The 19187-nt window shown below is 54.0% G+C and overlaps 1 protein-coding gene across 1 annotated transcript in view; it reads left to right on the forward strand.

Annotated features, from left to right (window-relative positions):
• The window catches only part of NECTIN1 (nectin cell adhesion molecule 1), an 89801-nt gene extending 70930 nt beyond the window's left edge, over window positions 1–18871 (forward strand). The window contains exons 6-8 of the mRNA XM_059929285.1: window positions 16949–17096; window positions 18162–18237; window positions 18734–18871. Coding sequence (XP_059785268.1) covers window positions 16949–17096; window positions 18162–18237; window positions 18734–18871 — 362 coding nt within the window. The remainder of the gene's footprint in view (window positions 1–16948; window positions 17097–18161; window positions 18238–18733) is intronic.
• The last annotated feature ends 316 nt before the right edge of the window (window positions 18872–19187 follow it).

Consider the following 19187-nt stretch of genomic DNA (forward strand, 5'->3'; position numbering starts at 1 on the left):
CTAGCCTCTCCCAGCACCAACCTGGAAGCTCTCCAAACCTGTCCTTCCGGGGTTTTATGGAGGCTTCCTCACATGGGCATGATCCATTAAATTATTGGCCATTGATGACTGAACTCAATTTCCAGCCCCTCTCCCCTCCGCAGAGGTCAGGGGTGGGGTCGAAAGTTCCAAACTTGGTTGTTCGCCTGGCACCCAACCCCCATCCTTAGGTGCTTTCCAAAAGCCAGCTCATTAACATAAACTCAGGCCTGGTTGAAAAGGATGTCCTAAGAATGACAAGACACCTCTCTCACTCTTATTCCTTAGGAAATTCCAAGGGTTTTAGGATTTGTGCCAGGAACAAGACGAAGGCCAAATATACACTTCCTGTTATAAGTCATAATAGCACAGATGGTATCTGCAGTGGTTTTGAGGAATGAGAGGCACATAGGTTGGTGGGAAAATGGAAGAGGAAAGGGCTCTGTGAAAGCTTGAGGAAAGCAGCAACCAGACCCTGCTCCTAGACCCCCTCTGTCCTCTCCCCACAGCCAGACACTTCTGGGGAGCAATGCTTGGGCTCCAGCTTGGTACTGGCGTATAGGGCTCCCAAACCCTATTTTCTGCCTTGGCTTACAGGCCGGATGGCAGAGCCAGGCCAAATCCCACTCCCCAACCCCAGCATCAACTCCCAGATGAGAAGCTGCAAGCACTGCCCTCTTCCCTCCCTCCTCTCTGCCAGCCACGCCTTCCCTAGCTGGAGGGCACCCTCGCTTCATTGCCTTGGGCCACATCTAAGCTGGCCCTTCTGGCCCTGCTGCATCCAAACTCATCCTGAGCTAGGAAAGGTATAGGAATGGCCTTGCTTGGCTCAAGAACCAGCCCCAGGGCATCATCAACACACACCGCAGGCTCCACTGAGCCAGGGAACTAAACCCTGGACACAGAACCCAAATCACCTGGGGATTTAAAAAATCAAATATCCAGGCCCCACCCCCAGGCCAATAGGGTCAGAGCTCTAGGGTTGGGACCCAGACAGCTATATTTTCAACAAGCTACCCAGGAGGTTCCAATGAACAGCCAGAGTCAGAGCCCCCGGTGTGGAGGCAGAGGCCATCCAAGGTGTCAATCATGAGGAAGAGGCACGTCATGAGATGGGAGACTGGGACTGCGGGGTGGGTAGTTAGGTGATTCGGTGAGTTAATGCACATAAGAGTTTGGGTGCCAAATATGCTCTGTATTGTCACCATCATCAATCATCTGCATCATCGCCATCCTCATCCCCTCTGAGACGGGATCCTGGATGACAAGTGACTGCAATGGAGGCCAGTCCCTGGAGGCAAGTAGGGAGCCAGGATGGAACCGTGCTTGTAACACTAATGGAGCAGGTTTTCTGGGTTTAGAACATTCCTGAGTGCTTGGCCTCTGGGCACCTGTCAGAGGGAAAGTGGGATCCTGAGTTAAAAGCTCGGGCAGGCAGTCTCGCAGGCCCGCCCCGAATGGGGTTGTTGCTCCGTAGTGTTACCACCTTAGGAGAAGCAAATGGGGTTTATGAAGGACAGTGATAGTCTCCTTAGAGTCCAGTTAGGCAGATGAGGGGGGACCCTCGGAGAGAGACAGAGAGGGAAGGTGGCACACCTGGGCCCCATAAGCCCTTTCCTCCTTGCCCAAGGACTAGCCAGAGGGCCCCTCCAGAGCCTTCTCTGAGGAAGGTATTCCATTCCACAGGGAGCAAAGACCTTTGGGGGAATAACTGACTCACAGAACGGCAGGCTGGGGTGTCCTCAGCCTGAACTCCTCACACCCACTGGCTCCTCAGTTAGTGGCCAGCTCATCTCCATGGGACCCTCAGCCTCGAGAGAGCCTCCATGGATGAGAAAAGAGTCAGCAAGTGATAGGACCACACAAGCTGCCTTCCTACCAGGCTGTAAGCCCCTGGAGGGCTGGATCCCATCTTATTCATCCTCAGCACCCAGCCCAGGGTGGACAGAGTGGGTGGTCAATAAAGGTTGAACCAAAATGAACTCATCCACGTGAGAGTCAAGAGATCTTGCAGGTGGCATGGCCCAACCTCCCCGAGGCAGGGCTGTCCTCCAAGCATCCCAGGTGCCTCTGGAGAGGGGCACCGCACTACCTCTAGAGCTAAGCCCTAGCATCAAAAGGCAACTTCTCTATTCAGACAAAATTTCCCTCCCCTAAGTTTCACCCATTGGTCTAGGTATTTCCCGGAGAAGCTACGTGATCTGGCCTTCCTAGGACAGTCCTTCAGGTATTTGGAGATGATTACTCCTGGCCCAACCTCTTTTTCATATGATTCTCCCTCTAGTCATCAGGCCACTTAGCAACACATCTGTTAGGAACCTGGACTTAGGAGTCAGGCAAACCTGGGTTCAAGCCTTGGCGGAGTTGACTTGATGTGACTTGACTCACATCAAAAATCCCAGTTATCTTTGGACTTTGGGTGGTCATAATGTATCTCTGGAGGTTCACTGATTGTAACAAATGTACAACTTTGGTGAGAGATTTTGGTAGTGGTGGCTGTGAATATATGGGGGCAGGGGGTATATGGGAATTCTCTGTGTCTTTCAATTTTGCTGTGAACCTAAAACTGCTCTAAGAAAAAAAGAGCCTTTAAAAAAAATCCCATTACTCCAGCTGTTCCTGAAGAAAACCCATTATCAGCTCCCTCCCATTCTGAGGGCCAGGGAATAAATGCTGTTTCCAGGAACTGATCTGACCAGCAGGCGATGGGGGTGGAGGGGTGGGAGACTATCTGCATGTCCTCCCTGAACCTAGCGTACTCTCTCTTACTCTGTGGCACAGCCAACCCAGCTGACCTCATGGTGATGGTATGGAACACAGAGGGGCTCAGTCGTGGTGGTTAAATTTCTGGATGCATGGGTGGATGGATGGGTGGATGAATAAACCTTTGAGTCTTTTTCATGTGTGCTGCCTCTGAGCAGATCTCTCTCACCCTGTACTTGGGCTGTCTATTTTTCTCCTAAATGTGGCGCTTTTCATGTATCTCTGCTCAGTTTTATCTTAATGACAAAGTCAGCATTTCAGCCTGTTGGGATCCTTTCAGATGCTGGTTCTATCATCAGTTGAGTTCACACTCGACATCTATTGAAAACCTGGTTAAAGGGAAGAGGCAGGGCCTTAGGGTCCATTGATCTCGATTCAATCCCTAGTCCTACCACTTGTCAGCTGTGTGAACCTTAGGCAAGTTGCTTGCTTTCCCTGAGCTTTATTTCTCAATCCATGTGAACAGACTGCTGGGATGAATAAAGATAGTTATAGAGAGAGAAAGTTAGTTGTAAAGCAGATAACAGTGGCACCTACCACAGAGGGTTGCTGTGGGGATTAAAGGAGAATCATCCCTTTATAAAGTACTTAACACAATGCCTGGAACAGAGTAAGTGCTCGGTTAAGCTAGGATAATATTAGCTCTTACTATTATTTTCACCACTGTGCAACTGCCCTTAGCAGCAGCAAATTGCATCATGGAAACAGAACCTGTCATAGAAACGACATCAGGCACTAGGACTCTTGCCAAGTCCAAGTAGAATCCCAGCTCTGCGCCTTCCTGGCTATGGGGTGACCATCCCCTTAGTTCCTTTCTCCCTGACTTGCATCATCCCACGCAAAGACCCACCAGCTAGTGGGAGGGACAAGGCATTGAGGCGCTGCGACGTGTCCCTCAAGGGCGTGGCCTTGGTGGGGATTCCTATGCTAGACCACCGCCGGGGGGTGGGGGACTGGGGCCAGCTGTGGGAACCTGAGGCCACGCTTACTCCAGAGCAAAGGCTTCCAGCAAGCCCTCCAAAGTTTCATCTTCAGGAATGCCCCGGAGCCTCCTGAGGTGGGAGGCAAGAGGGTGGGTCTCAACTTTCCATTGTTTTACTTTCCAGGATTCTGTGTCAGGTTTTAACCCTTTGTTATTTTTAACTTAAAAGAAAATTGTATTGAGGAATACCAATACCGACAGTAAAGTGTCAAATCTTAAGGGAACAGCTCCATATTTTTATAACCATGTTTTATGTATACACCCACGTCATCAGCCCCAGATCAAGTCACGGAGGCTCGCTCAAGCTCCCTCTCAGGCAAACACCCCCATTCTGGAACTTCACATAAATGGAATCATGCAAAGTGCACACTTACTTGTGTGTCTGGCTTCTTTCACTCAATACGATGTCTATGAGATGTATCCGTGATTCTCCTCGCTGTGTAATATTCTATCGTGTGAATGGTGCCACAATGTAGTCCTCTATTCTGTCATTAGTGAATATGTATGTGGTTTCCAGTTTGGGGCAATTATGAATAAAGTTGCTGCAAACAGTCTTGTATGTAACTTTGGAGCACTTAACACTCATTTCTGTTTAGAACGGAATTAGGATTGATAGATACAGCCAAACAGTTTTCCAATTTATGCCCCAGTGTAAGAGGGTTCTGATGCCTCCACTTCCTTGCCCACACTTGGTATCATCTATCCTTCTAGGTTTAGCCATCTGGCAAGGGCATAGAGGTATCTCGTGATTTAATTTGCATTTCCCTGATGACTAAGGATGTCAACACTTTCATATGACTATCAGAGATTTGGAGTTCTGAAAGGGTCCTAGACTTAAAAAAAATTTTTTTGGAAAATCCATTGTCATGCATTCCCTGGAGGATGGGTTAGCAGCCACTCTGTGGCCATCTGGGGACAGGTCCCTGTTCTAGGTGCCTAGGAGGCCCTGGGGAGGCGGGGACAGGACAGGCAGAGCCAGAGGAGGAGGGAGGGTGGTGTGTGTTCTGGAAGAGTCCCAGAGTAGCAGGAAGGAAGGGCCAGCCTTCGGCAATCAGGAATTCTGACACAAGACACAAAGCAATGCCCTATGGCTGAAATGAGCTGTCGAAGTGTCATGATGATGACACTGGGTGGAATTAGCTGGGAAACCTTCCTCTGCTCCCCACGATCGATTCCTAAGCAATGCAGTTTTCCTGGAGTTTCACCAAAAAAAAGGCAGGGGACGGTGAGCAACACCCAGATGGGCTTTTCGCTGCTGATGATAATGGGTTGGCAGGGAAGTGCAGGTGGTCAGGGCTGGACCAAAGGCAGGAGGCAGGTAATGTGCTGGAAAGATGCCTGGACTGGGAATCAGGAGGCTGAGCTCTGCTTCCTCTCTGCCACGTCTCACCCAGTGACTTTGAGCAAAACCCTTCGCCTCTCTGATTTCATGACTTTCTACGTATGGAACAAAGAACCGGGGAGATGGGAGCTTGGTGACCTCTCCTGGGCTACCCCTGGAGACAAAGCAGGGCTGGGGTGACAGGTCCCCCGCAGCCCTGACAGTGATGAATCACCACGCCCCATTCCGTTGCCTCTATCTACTGTAATTGATCCTGAGGCCAGGTGTCTGGGGTGATAGTGAGCAGGGGCAGCTTCCAGAAGAGTCTGGCTTGCTGCAGCAGGGGGAGTATGGGGGAAGGTGGGCAGCAGCCCCCTCACCGGTGAGAACACCCCACGCCATGCTCCTCTGCAGAGAAGTGACGGATCTGCCCTGCTAGCAGAGCAGAGATCCAAGCCTTTACAAGGGCTGAGCAGAGAAGCGGTCCCCACTGGGAAAACCACAGTGGCAGTGGGCTCCCCACGTCTCCTCTGACAGCGTACTTACGGGGTGCCAGCTGCTATGTGTCTCCAGGGTTTTCCTCCAGAGTTCACCCTAGAAAGACTTGGGGTTTCGATCAATGAAAAGTGTAGGTCCCTTACATGCAGCTCTTTCAGGAGACATCACAGGCTCACAAGGGAACTGGGGCCCAAAGCTGGTTGGTACTGGCCTTCCTGCAGGCTCTGGGTGAAAACAGCACACAGGACCCCCCTGATTGGGAAGACTCACCCTCCAACACCTGCTGCCTCTAAATTTTAGGTGTTTTCTGCCATCACCTCCCAGCGATCATCCTCTCCCTTCCTGAGCCTGGGTCCTGCGGTGCCCTGCCCTTTGCCCTATCCTTTTGCCCCTACAGCACAACATGTGCAGATCCCAAGCAAGACATCTATCTACCTATTTTAGAATTATAGACCATTAGAACCAGAGCAACCTCAAAGATCATTTGCCCCAACCCACAAATGGGGAAATCGAGTCCCAGAAGGCTAACAACAGTAAGAATTCCTTACACTTATATGACATTTGGAAATTGCACAGTGAATCAAGAGCTTTTAATAATAGCTAAGACTTATAATATCACTCACTAAGTGTCAGGCATTGTTCAAATTACTCTATGATATTAAATCCTTACCTCAGACTTAGAATTACTATTACCATCATTACCAGAGAAATGAAGAGAGTTGTCCAAAGTCACAGAGTTTGCTGGTGGGGAGCTGGGCTTCGAACCCAGGCAGTCTGGCCTCAGAGGCCATGCTCTAACCATTGTACTACCCTGCCCACTGCCTGCAGCGCTCCTAAAGGGCAGAGTCATGTCCTGACAACAGAGTGGGAGAAGAGCCAGGAGAGGAGGCCACACCAGCCTAACTCCTGGGGGCATCCTGGGCCTGACACAAGTTTCAGTACACAAAGCAACAAGTATCCCAGGCGGGGATTGACTGAGCTTGTGGGAACCACGTTTGGTATCAGATGGAGTCATCAGGGGCAGGCGGGGCTCATAGGAAAAGCTTCCTGGAAGAGATGGTATCACAGATGACTTTGGAAAACGAGAAGTGATCTGGAGAAGATGTAGAATACCCAGCGTGGGGAGGACCTCCAGGTAAACATTTGCATCAGGAATCAACTAGACTAGACCAGGCGCTTTGGGTAGCCGGAGGGCACTCGGCACCCCAGGATCCTCACAGCCAGCTGGGAAGGTCAGGAAGGAACCCCATTTAGCTGATGATTAACCCGAGGCTCAGGGATGTTAAACGTCTGGCCCAAAGTCACACAGGTGGTGGGTGGTAGACTCATAACTTGGACCCAGGCCTTCTGACTCCAAGCCAAGTGCTCTTTGCTCCCTACCGAACCTCCCATTAAAAAGAAACAAAATGCCACCATGGTCACAGTTTTACACCAGCTTATAACTTAAGAAATGTGTGGAACATACACAGGCCCCTTTGAGGTAGTATCCAGAATCCCGAAGCACAGCCTAGGCGCACGCAAACATTGGTGGGCGGGCCCAGTTTGGGAGTCATACAGACCTAGGTTCAGTCAAATCTGTCAGTCAAATCTGTTCAGTCAAATCTATCTCTTATTAGCTTGGTGATTTGGGGCAAGTGGGGTAAAATGGAGACAATAAGGCCTACTTCACGGGCTGCAGTGAGGGGCAGGTGTTATGATGCACGTGGCCTGCGCACAGGCAATACCATCCCACACCTCCCCCACCCAGACGCCCACCCCCAATCCAAGTCTGACCTCTTCCAGTGTTTTTCCCAAGAAGGACCCAGAGTCCAGGTGTCCCCTGTTTCTTTTCTTGAGGTTGTTTTCCCCTCAACTTGAGAGGGGTGAACAAATGTAATCAAATCTCTCAGGCTTGCCATGGTGCCACTCAGAGAACTTGCCAGAACTAAGCTGCTCCTCTCCTCCTGACCTCCCCAGAAGTGTCCAGATCCTGAAGTCCTCCAGATTTCCTGAGTCTTCCGAACCCCTGGACCCCAGCGACCCCAGGGCATTGGAGCTCATCCCCCTGCAGCCCAACGCAGCCCCTCTAAGAACCAGAGCTCCTCCTATGTGCCGTGCATTCCCCACCTTGGCAAGGCCCAGAGAAGCACCATTGAATTTCACAGCATTTTAACATAGAATTTCCAGATCTAAATCCCCTCATTTCGAGTACTACTCTCAATATACACTTGATTTGGGAGATTTGCCACAAGGAGAGGCTACAAGGAGAGGGGTCCTGCAGAGGACCCCTGCCCAGGATGGACAGACAGCTAAAACATCAACACCCATGACTCACAGGGAGACAGACATAACCCCTCAGCTTCTGGCTCTTTGCTTCCAGAATTCTAGCCTTTTCAGGTCCCCTTCCCCACCCAGCCCCTCCCAGAAGCCTCAAGACCCCCAGTTTATCTGGCTAATGTGTCCCTGTAGAGATGTTTCCACTCTCCCTGCTGAGGCCCCATTAACTCCAGAATCACCTCCAGCCACCTGCTAAGTACCCTGCAAATGTGGTCCAACCCTGGAGGAAGGGGCAGGTAGGTGGGATGGGCGTCCACGAGAGACTGGGTCAGGAAAGAACCACGGGCGCCCTGAGGGTGGAGCCGCTTTGCCTTGGTGGCTCAACATGTGGATCCCAGCAAGTGTGGCCACCACCTCCCTGTGACTTTGGGAAAAGCCACTTCTCTCTTGTCCCTCAGTTTTCTCGTCTGCAAAACAGGGATGTTAATCCTTGCTCTGCCTAATTCCTAGGATTACACCAAAGACTCGAGAAGGCCAGCGAAAGCCCTTTTGTAAACCGTGAAGTTCTATGCGGAAGTGAAGGACCATCATTATGTAGTGAGCTGTCAAGGTCATTCCCCACCAAGGAAGCATCAGGGCCCTGCTAGAATATCTCCAGTGACAGACCTCACTTCCTCCCAGGGCTTTCTGCCCAAGCTTTCTGCCAGCAGCACTGACCTTCAGAGATTTCTAGTGAGTCTGTGGCTAGATGGTAAATTACCTTAGGAGAAGAAGTAGGTCCTCCATGAACTTGACCACCCCTGTATGTTTTTATTTCCTATTCTTCTTATTTTCCTAGTAACACTCCTTTTGGAAATGGCTCATCTTGTCCCAGATAAAATAAAATGGAAGAAGTTTATCCTCATAGGCAGTGACTGTTGTAGCAGGAAGTTTAGGCAGTGGGTGGGGGGGGGGGGGGTGGGGACCATTATGGGTCCATAATGGGACCCATGGGACCCCTCCCCAAAAGCCAGAGCCTGTTCAGAGGGGGAGCAGGGGGGGAAGAGCCTGAAAGAGCTGGAGATGCAGCCCCTTCCCTGGCCAGCCCTCAAACCGTGCAGGGGAAGTCCTGGGCTTTGTGGGTGGTGAGGGTCCCCCTGGGCACCCACCAAGACTGGGACGAGTGATGGGTCCCCAAAGCAGGGAGCAGGGGCTTGGACGACAGGCTGTCTCCGAGACCCCGGGCAGCGTGCCTGTCGGGGCGGGGGAGGGGCAGTCAGTCTGCTGCCCCCTCCTCCCACCCACCACTGGCACCCTGAACCAGCTCCAGACCGTGCCCTGTGGCTGAGCCTGCTCTGGAACCCACCGGCTATCGTAGCCTTCAGTCCAACCGCCAGACCATGCCTAGGAATGGTCTCAGCTGCCCTGGACCTCACATCTTCCTGCTCCGCGCACAGAGCTGATACCATCACGCCACAGTGGGGCAGGGTCAGACGTGACTGCTTTAATGCTGTCACTCACGACGTCTCATCCCAGCCCCAGGGAGGCAGGCCACGGCTGTAAGAGCTCCAACCAGACTAGAAGAGAGACGAGGCTCCCGCAAGGCCACCCTGACGTCCTGGTCTCTCCCCCTCCGCAGGGGACAGTGGAGGCTCCAACAGTGCAGGAAGTTGCTGTGCAGTGCCCAGCAGTTGAGAGTGGGAAGTGGGCTGGGGAGCCTGCCTGAGACGTCAGGGGACACCGACCCCAGCCCAGTGAGGTTTGGTTTCTGTGAGGACAGAGCCCAGGGCCCCTTGCCCTGCCCAGGCTTCCTACTGCTGGGTGCTGGACCGTGGCACCCGAGGGCAGCAGTGAGGGGTAATGAAGGAACACCTGCTGGGGCTGGAAGAATCTGGAGCTCACCAGAGGTGCTCAGTCCCTCCCCCGCAATCCAGGCAAAGGAGGGAACCAACATTGTGCTTCAATGTCGGAATCGCCGAGAACACCACTGATGTTAGAACACTACTATCACTGCTGCTACGATTCATAGAGGCCGCTCTACCCCAGGAGCTCCTTGTGCGTTATCTCACTTATTTCTGCCATGTCTCCACTTTACAGAGGAGAAAACTGAGGCTCAGAACAGCTAAGGTCACAGCACTAGAAATACTGGAGCGTCCAGGCCATTATTTTCCCCACTGCTCTGTGCGCCTTCTCAGATTTGGTCCTTCTTTCCCCTTCAAAGCAGCCCTTTGTGAGAGAGGCAGGAAGGAGTTAGGAGCTGGCAGGTGAGGGGAGAGGGCACGCAGAGGGGCGGGAGGGAGTGCCCAGCCCAGCCCACAGGGTGCATGACAGACAAATGGCTTCCCTGTGCCCCCTGGCCTTCTCCAGCTGGCTGGGCAATAGCCTCGCTCATCTTCCTCCCTCTGAGAGGGCTGGGGCTCAGGGTCCTGCCTGGCAGGGTCCTCAACAGGGAGATAGTCCCTCTCCCCCAAGGAATGTGCGTGAAATCCCAGTAACTCTCTCCAGCTGGGCCCAACTTTGCAGAGGGCTCTGGGAGCAAACCCTGTGGCGAGGGGCGGGCTTCTGGGAAAGTTAGCCTCCCTCATGTTCCTTTCTCCTCCTAATGACAACTCAAGGTGTGAAGGGCTGGGTGGGAGGGGCTGGGACCCTGGTGACACTGGGGAGAGCATTCCAGATGGCGGGAATGCTGCGTGCAGAGTGGGAAGTGACTGCCCTCAGCCCTCCCCAAGGAGTGTCACAGTCTCTCTCTCTGTGTCACACACACGCACATGTACACATACACCCACATACACACGTATACACCCATACACGTATACACACATACACCCATACACACATACACTCACACACACTTGGATGTCCTAAGGCCCGCAGAGGTCTAGACAAGTTGGCTTTGCAGATCGTGACCAGCAAGGGACTAGGGAAAGCTGAGGGCAGGGATGAGAGAGGGCCACAGGCGAGATTAGAGCAGGGGTCCCAACCCGAGCTGCCTGGGAGTTGCCCAAGGAGCAGACATGTCCCCTGCCTTCCTTGAACCAATGCTCATTAAGCACTGAGTGGGCGCAGGCACTGTGCTGAGGGCTCTGACATGCACTAGCTCATTTACATCTGAGAACAACCCTGTTGTGATTCCCATTTTACAGGTGAGGATACTGAGGCTCAGAGAATTTGAGTGACTTGCCCAAGATTCTACAGCTAAGTAAGTGGCAAACTAAGAAGGAGCTGGCCTGTCTTCCCCTGCAGATGAACAGGGAGAAGATCCTCATCAAGGCCGCTCGGAGCTCTGCACTGAGAACCCGGACACCTGGGTTCCTATCTCATTTCCGTCATCAGTGAGATGTGTGACCTTGAGCATTTTATTAAATTTCTCTGAGCCTCCAGTTAGCCATCTGTCAACAGAGGCAATGGGTTGGGGGGCATCAAATGAGCTAATTTAAGTAAAAGCACATGGAATACATGTATGGTATCATATTATATATGATAGTAAGCTAAGGTGGCCACAGGTGTAACTTGGCCCAGCATGCTAGCTTAGGGGAGAAGCCAGGACTCCAGGGAGGGGAGAAGCACCACCATCCTCATCATCACCAGCACCACCAACATCATCACCACCATCCTCGTCATCACCAGCACCACCAACATCATCACCACCATCAACATCACCATCACCAACATCATCACCACTGTCAATATGCATTTATGGAGTAGCTATCAACAAAAATAGCAGCCATTTATTACATATTGACTATGTGCCAGGCACAGTGCTAAACACTTTCCGTAATTCATGTGTGCTCCAGACAGATGACATGGAAGTCAGAGGTGAGGGAGAAACGAGGGCGGGGCTGCAGAGCCCAGAGCCCCCAGCCTCCATCCAGAGGGGCCGAAGAAGGTGACTGCAAACTGACCTCCACCTGAGTGCAGAACCAGAGAAAATTCTGTGGCCAAAGGCTTTCTGCACTAATACTAACCCACCAGGGCAGATGCAAAGCCGAAGGGCAACCCAGCCCAGGGCAGGGGGAATGACCAGGAGCCCACCTCAGGGAAGAGGGAGGCAGGGTCTCCCAGCAGATCCTAAGGTCAGCCTCTTAGGCCTGTAGCCCAAGGCAAGGAGAAGGCAGAGGCCTGGCTGAGTCTGAGTCGTGCTGGCCAGGTAGTTGTGCTGGTTGCATCGGGCTGAGGAAAGGGCTCTGTGACTCACTCAGTTCCAGGCCTCTGAGTGGGCTCCCTCACCACCTGGGTCACAAGAAAGCACGTGAAAGGGTGCTCTTCTGTATGGACTGAGCAGGGGAGGAGAGGGATGTATCCCCTCCTGGGCAAGGAGAGAGGATACTCCCACAATCCCCCAGTGTGATGGTGCAGCAGCCGCCCCACTTGGAGTCATGGGAAGAAAGTGTTGAAATGAGAGAGAGACAGGGAGACGGGGAGCTGAAGCAAGCTGAACACAAGGACTCGAGTCCTGGCTGCCCACCACTGGCCAGCAGGAAGGAGCCACTCCCGCACCCCTGGGCTGGAGAAACTGCCAGAGGGACTCTGACCCGGGGGGTGGGCGGGCCCTTGGCAGTGAAATCAGCCCCACCCCCAGCCAATCCTCCCTACCAGCATCCGCGCCAAGTCCAGACACCCAGCTTCCTCTGAGCTCCTGGTCCCCCAGAAACACCTCTTCGGCCTGTGCCACAGAAGGCAAGCAGACAGCGGACCGACCCAGGACAGCTTCGTGGGCAGGAGGGCCAAGTGCTCCCCAAGGAGCCCTGGAAGGTCAGCCCACAGGAGAGCCTGGGTCAGTCCAGCTCCTGAGAAAGCAGCATCTCTGTCCCCAGGCAGGGGCAGCAGGAGAGAAGGGTTACATTACCTATGGATAAAACCTAACCTCTGGGCCAGGTCCACTCCCTACATACCTCTCCCCAGATTCATGCCCTGTCTATCCTCTTTTGAACCCAATTTCCAAGACATAGCCAATGCTTGGAATTTCCCTTATACACCCCACATCTCACACACGTGTCCCTGCAACACTCCTTATCCTGCCTACAATGTTCTTCTCCATTTATTCTCCTGGAGAACTCCTATTATGCTTTCAAAACCCTGTTCAGAAGGCCCCTCATCTGTGAAGCCAAGAACTCCCAAAACTAATCACTCTCTTCCCTACACCTGTACTGGACCTTGGACAGACTTCTCTTGAGGCATGAATCATAAAATAGAGTGTTTACTTGTATACATGTCAGATTCCCCCATTATCCAGGGGGTAGAACCCCCAGCAGCTGGCACAGTGCGCGGCAAATGGAAGGTGTTGGGATGTGTTTATGGAACTGAGCGGGGGGCAACAGGTAGGCAAGTGAGCAGGCTGTGAAGCAGGATGTCTGGGTCCGCTTTCCATCACTGAGCAAAGGCTGGGACTCAGGACCAACGAGGTATGGCTGAGAAGGGGGGTGGTAGGGAGAAGCAGACTGAGATTGTTGGACCCCTGTGTGGGATCTAAAGCTCCTCCCACCCCCCACCATGGGGCCTCAGTGCAGCGGGCCGGTCTGGTTCCAGGAAGAGCCAAGAAGCTCCTGACTGCCACTGGCCTGCAGTCTCCTTGACAAAATCCAGGTCTGTGTTTACTTCCCAACTGGGGATTTCAGTTTCTCAGTCTGAGGGACCCAAAAACCAGGCACACTGTCCCCAAGTGACAGGTGAGTGCACTGAGGCATAGGGGATATCACTGGTGTGACCCCAGAGACAGGTAAGAAGGAATTGGTTGGGGGCCATCCTTGAAGCCTGAGCCAGGACAGATGCAGACTCTGCATCTGGGATGCAAAGCGACAAGCCCCTGCTGACAGAGTAGGGAAAAAAGGGACTTCAGAAGTCGACCTGGATCCAATTCCAGCTGTGAAGTTCCTGGCTGTGGGACTCCAGACAACTAACTTAACCTCTCTGAGCCTTTTTTTTTATTATTATTATTTATTTATTTATTTATGGCTGTGTTGGGTCTTCGTTTCTGTGTGAGGGCTTTCTCTAGTTGCGGCAAGTGGGGGCCACTCTTCATCGCGGTGCATGGGCCTCTCACTATCGCGGCCTCTCTTGTTGCGGAGCACAAGCTCCAGACGCGCAGGCTCAGTAATTATGGCTCACAGGCCCAGTTGCTCTGCAGCATGTGGGATCTTCCCAGACCAGGGCTCGAACCTGTGTTCCCCGCATTGGCAGGCAGATTCTCAACCACTGCGCCACCAGGGAAGCCCTCTGAGCCTTTTTAGTAGAATAAAGCCAATGTGACCAACCTCAGCCCAGCACCCAGCCTGGCTCACAGGAGATGCTCCCGGGAGGCCCCTTGCCCCCCTCTCCCTCACACCCTGATTCCCAGCTCTCCCAGGCCCTATGCTCCAGCCCTGGCCAGCCCGGCTGCCTGCAGGTGACTGGTCCTGCCCTAAAGCCTGTGGAGCTGGGGCTAGGGGAACAGATTTGTCCCGGTGTAACCAGAGAGTGTCTGGGGGCTCAGTGCCAGGGCTCCAGCTGGGGTCAGTGCCAGGCCCCCACCTCACAGCTGTCAAGGGGAGGAGGCCCGGAGACAAAGCAATTGGGGGTGAGGGGATAGGTAGGGCTGTGTCTGGTAAGGGAGAGGGGAGTGGCAGCTCCATGCGTGTGAGGGACCAGGACTGCTAAGAAGACCCCATGGCCTGATTGGGGAATGTTACGCAGATGCAGGTTCCAGGGCCGCTCAGCCACTGACCAGCTGGGTGACCTTGGGCGAAGCGCTTAACCTCTCTGAACCTCATTTTGCTCACTGGGAATAGCATTATCTAATGTTGCAGGCTTGATGTGAGCATCTAACCCCAAATCAGCCAAGGCGCCGGGCAGCGCCTGACATGTTGGAGACTTCAGACTGATTCTTCTCTTTGCCTTCCCCTTTTCTCTTCCCCATCTCTCATTTTCCCTCCACTAGTATTTCTTCCACCAGGGTGGGGCCCTCCGTGTGGAGCAGGCAGGGCCCAAGGCCTCCAAGGGAATTTGCACTTATATTTTGAGAGGGTGGGACATGGAGAGAGGGCAATTTGAGGGAACAAAATCAGAGTTATCCACTCTGGCCCTGGCACCTTTGAGGCCCTGCCCGCAGCATCCCACCCTTTTTGGCCCTTGAGTTCTTTAATGACCACGTTAGTGCCTTTACAAACTCATTAGCGTATATTATTGTTTGCACTATAAGCATGCTCTAAGGCCCCTTAGAAGGACGGCTGCCTCCCTGTCTTGCTGAAGTGGCCCCAGAGTCACTGAGGGGGCGATGGGTGAGAGGGCGTGGGAGAGGGCACCCGGAAGCAGGGAGCTGAGGGCAAGGGCTGACGTGAAGCTGTGTCTCCCTCCCGCCTGGATCCCACACAGGGATGGCCCACCCAGCTGAGCTGGCTATGGCAGGAGAAAAACCTGAACTTCATGAGCCAGGCAGGGTATGTGCACTTATGCATCTCTGCTGCTCAGGGTCAGAATAGTGCCTTGGAATACAGAAGACCCTCAATAAATGCTTGCTAAACCAAAGGAGAAGCAGAGTCAGAGGCTGCAGGAGTGGAAGCAGGAAGGCTTGAAGATAAAGAAGAGGGACCAGGAAGGAGATGATGGTGGGTGCTAAGAAGCTAAGGTTCAGAGAAAAGAGGACGAGGTTTGTTCAATTGATTGCAGGATCCCAGCCCGAGAGGTCTGTGAAAGGAGAGGAGAGACGGGGGAGGGTAAGGGTCCATGGAGGAGTCTGAGGTTCCTAAGTCCCTGTGATACACACACGCAGACACCGCCCTCCCAGCGGGACCACAGCCCACCAGCTGTGGATGGATAGATGCTGGGCCCAGAGCCTTTGCAAAGAGTCCTCCTTCCGGGCACGGTCAGGAGCCCGGCCAGAGGGGCGGCAGATTCACTGGGAGCCAATCTGTTACGGAGGACTCTGCCAGACACCCCCTCCTTCAGGGCGTTGGAATGGAGCGGAGAGACAGAGACAGAGAGAGGCAGGTGCTTGTCAACCCCGCTTTAGGAAATTGGCTCCATGATGTTTATTGCAAACTGCAATTTAGCATCTCTATTCGGGTGCTCTCCTGTTTAATTAGGTATACGGTGTGGGGAGGAAGGAGGGAAGGGAGTGTATATGATTTTCTCCTCAGTCCCTTCCTCCCTGGGTGTTGGGAAGGTCAGAGGTGAGAAATGGAGCCCAGCAGGGGGAGGGAAGGGAAAGGCCTGGCGCCATCCACGGCTTCCCACGCCAAGCCTGGGCCAGCAGGGCTGGCCAGAAAGCAGCACGTTCCCCTGGCCACAGATTCACTTCCAACAGCTCTGGTGTCCTTGTCTTCAGGGACCACCCCCACAGTGGCCGCCCCTCAGGCTGAGAAATCATTCGACAAAACTTCACAACTTCCCAGGCCCTTTTCTTTCCAAGGCCCAGAGAGACTGGGTGACTTGCCCAGGTCATCAGAGAGCAAGCTGAGAGGGGCTGCCACCTACCCCAGCCCCACTTCCCACCCATGGGGTCAGGGCTCCCGGGGCAACGGCCAGGCGGGTCCAGACAGCGGGCGGGAGGCTTAGTCCCCTCCCCTTAGACTCCAGCCCTATGGGTTTTTCAGCTTCTCGGGCGCTGGACAGACTAGGTTTCCCGCAAGGATCCCCTTTCATCCTCAAGCTCCCATCTTCCCCTCTCCACATCCTCACACTTTCTCCAGAGCTGGGAGGGCAAAGCACCAATGAGTTCATTTGCCTGTTTAATTGGGTAGGAAGGGGAAGGAAATTAAACTCCTCAATAGAGATCTTCCCTGCAGGGCTAGAGATGGAATGAAGGCGTGGGGACCCCCACCCCTGAGCACCCCTGAGCCTGGCCTGTGCTCCCCATCCCCCTTTCCCACCTCCATGCCCCAGATCCCAAGATCAGAGCAGAGGCTGGGATTACAGGGCCCTGGGGAGCCAGCATATGAGGTCTGTCCTGCCCTAACTGGGACAGCCCCCCGAGAACTGGAGCATGATGGGGAGGGGAGCTGCAGGTGAAGGGGTTAGGGCAGGACACTGCCTCAGGCTCTGATTCTTACTTTTTGCCCACCTCTCTGACTCCAAAAGTTTTCTTTCTCTCCCTCTCTTCTGTCTATGTCTCCCTCTGTCCTACTCTCTCATTCTCTGCCTTGGTCTCTTGGTTCCAGAAAAGCCCCTCCCCCAGGGGGGCCCAGGAAGTATGGCCGGGTTCCTGGGGTGCACCGTGGCCGTGGTCTTCATCCTCGGTGTGGCTCTTACCGTCTTCTTTCTGTATCACCGGCAGCAGAAGAGCAGGCTGGAGGTCGACGGGGGCGGGTGAGTGCGAACCAGCCCATCTTCTGTCCCCCCAAACGTCCCCCGCCCCCTCCGCTGCCCACCCCCATGGGCTCCTGCTGAAGCACCCGGACTTGTAAGGGGCTCAGGGCTACCCCGCCCCCAAGGCCCCATCTCCTCCTCCTGCCACCTGCAAGGCGGGAGGGAGACCTACCCCTCCTGCAGTAGAGCTAAAGCCTTCAGAGAGCTCACTGCACACAGGCACCTCCCAACGTTTACGCTGGTTTACGAAGATGCATTTTATCCTCTCAGCAACTCTGAGAAGTACGTGCGCGATTATAATCCACGGTTTATGGTGAGGAAACTGAGGCATAGAGGTGAGATGCCTCACACAAGCTCACCTTCTCCCAGCTGGACCAGGGTGAGCTGAGTGGCGCACTCGCCTCTGACACCAAGTTCAATGGGGCACCAAAAACCTCCATCATCGTGAGAAATAAGACTCTAATGCAATATTTTTAAAAAATCAAAATGAATGCCCAAAATACACAATGAACAAAATATCAACACTTTAAATAAAGACAGGATTAGTAATACTGATTTTTCTTTTTGCCTCAGGCTCTGATATGGCTTGGCATGGCCATATTACTTACCTTGTCTTTACTTAAAATGTTGATATTTTGTTCATCACGGATTTTTGCATTCATTGTGGTTTTTTAAATATTGCATTAAAACATTCTTTATCGCGATGACTGAGACTTACAGTGCCCCCATAGGCTTTGCACCTGAGGCCTCAGTCCCCCCGCCTTGGTCCTGGCCCCTGCTGATGGCCCATGTGGATTTCCCACTGTCCTTCAAGCTAGGACACCTGACTTACTTGGTTCCTGGGCCCAGGCTGGAGGGAGGGACAGGCTGGGAAGATGGCAGAGGCTCTCTCAGCCTCCATCCCACTATGCTGAGTAACCATCTCCCAAGCTCTGGCCACTCAGGAGGCCACCTGGGCCTCCTGAGCCCGGGGCCATCCTTGCGAGGGGGCCTCCGGGACCAGTAACTGTCAGGTGGCCTGACTGGGGCAGAGACCCCCATGTGAGCCTCATCCTGTTCCCCCAGGACTACCCCGCCCTTCGTCCAGAAGCTGGAGCCTTCTCCCAACAGGCAGAGCCACCTTGCACCTGAGGACATCCAGGTGGGCCTGGGTCGCTCGAGTGAGGGAGGGGGTCGAAAAAATGGGAGATGGGCTCAGGGCGGGGGCCCAACGTGAAGGCAGAGCGCTCCCAACTCCATGAACTCCTGGACAGTCCCCAGCGCACCACTAGCCCTGGCCAGTTCCAACAAGGCCAAGTCCAGGCTACAGACCGTGGTCGGGGCTTTCCCCTCCTCTACCCTGAGAAATGACAAATTAGGACCCTTCCTACCCAGGGCCCCCCGAGGGGAACCTCTTTCTCCACCTCTCAGATCATTCATTTAAAAATAACCATTGATGTGTGGCCCCGGGCTGGTCAGAGAGAGCCTGCAAAGCCAAAGGCTCAGGCTGCCCTGTGCCTCCCAGATGCCGCCAAAGTGGTGAATGCAGGATGGGGGCGCGTGGGAACCTAGGAGGGGAATCCACGTCCCTCCAAGAGGGCCGCCTGGAGGAGGCCCGTGCAAGAGCCCGTGCAGCCGCTCAGCCCCTCCTCTTCCAGATCCTTCGCCTGGAGCCTGGGAAGAAGCATCCACAGCAGGAAGAGGAAGAACTGCAGAAGCTGCCCGCCCAGCCCCCCTACTACGATCTGGGGGCCTCCCCTCCCTACTGCCCCTTGGTAAGGACCCCTGAACCTTGAGGATGCTGTCCCCAACCCAGCTGCACCCGGCCTGGCCACAAGCCCAGCTGCCTGAGAGGGAAGGGGCACAGAGGAGGCTGAGGAGACTGGGCAGGGAGGGCACAGGACAGCGCCCCCAGGGAGGGAGAGACCCCTCCTTGTTGCACCACCACAGGCACCGTGACGACCAGGGCAGGAGGGTGGGGTTTCCAGTGAGGGCAGAGCCCCAACCTGATGCCCAGCTCTCCCTCCCCCAGCCCCGCCCCCTGGCTCTGTACCCTGCACCCCAGTCCCTGGACCTGCCAATGACCACCAGAAAGCCAGCCCCAGCCCCTCC

This window comes from Balaenoptera ricei, chromosome 8 (genome assembly GCF_028023285.1).
Source record: "Balaenoptera ricei isolate mBalRic1 chromosome 8, mBalRic1.hap2, whole genome shotgun sequence".
Lineage (NCBI taxonomy): Eukaryota > Metazoa > Chordata > Mammalia > Artiodactyla > Balaenopteridae > Balaenoptera > Balaenoptera ricei.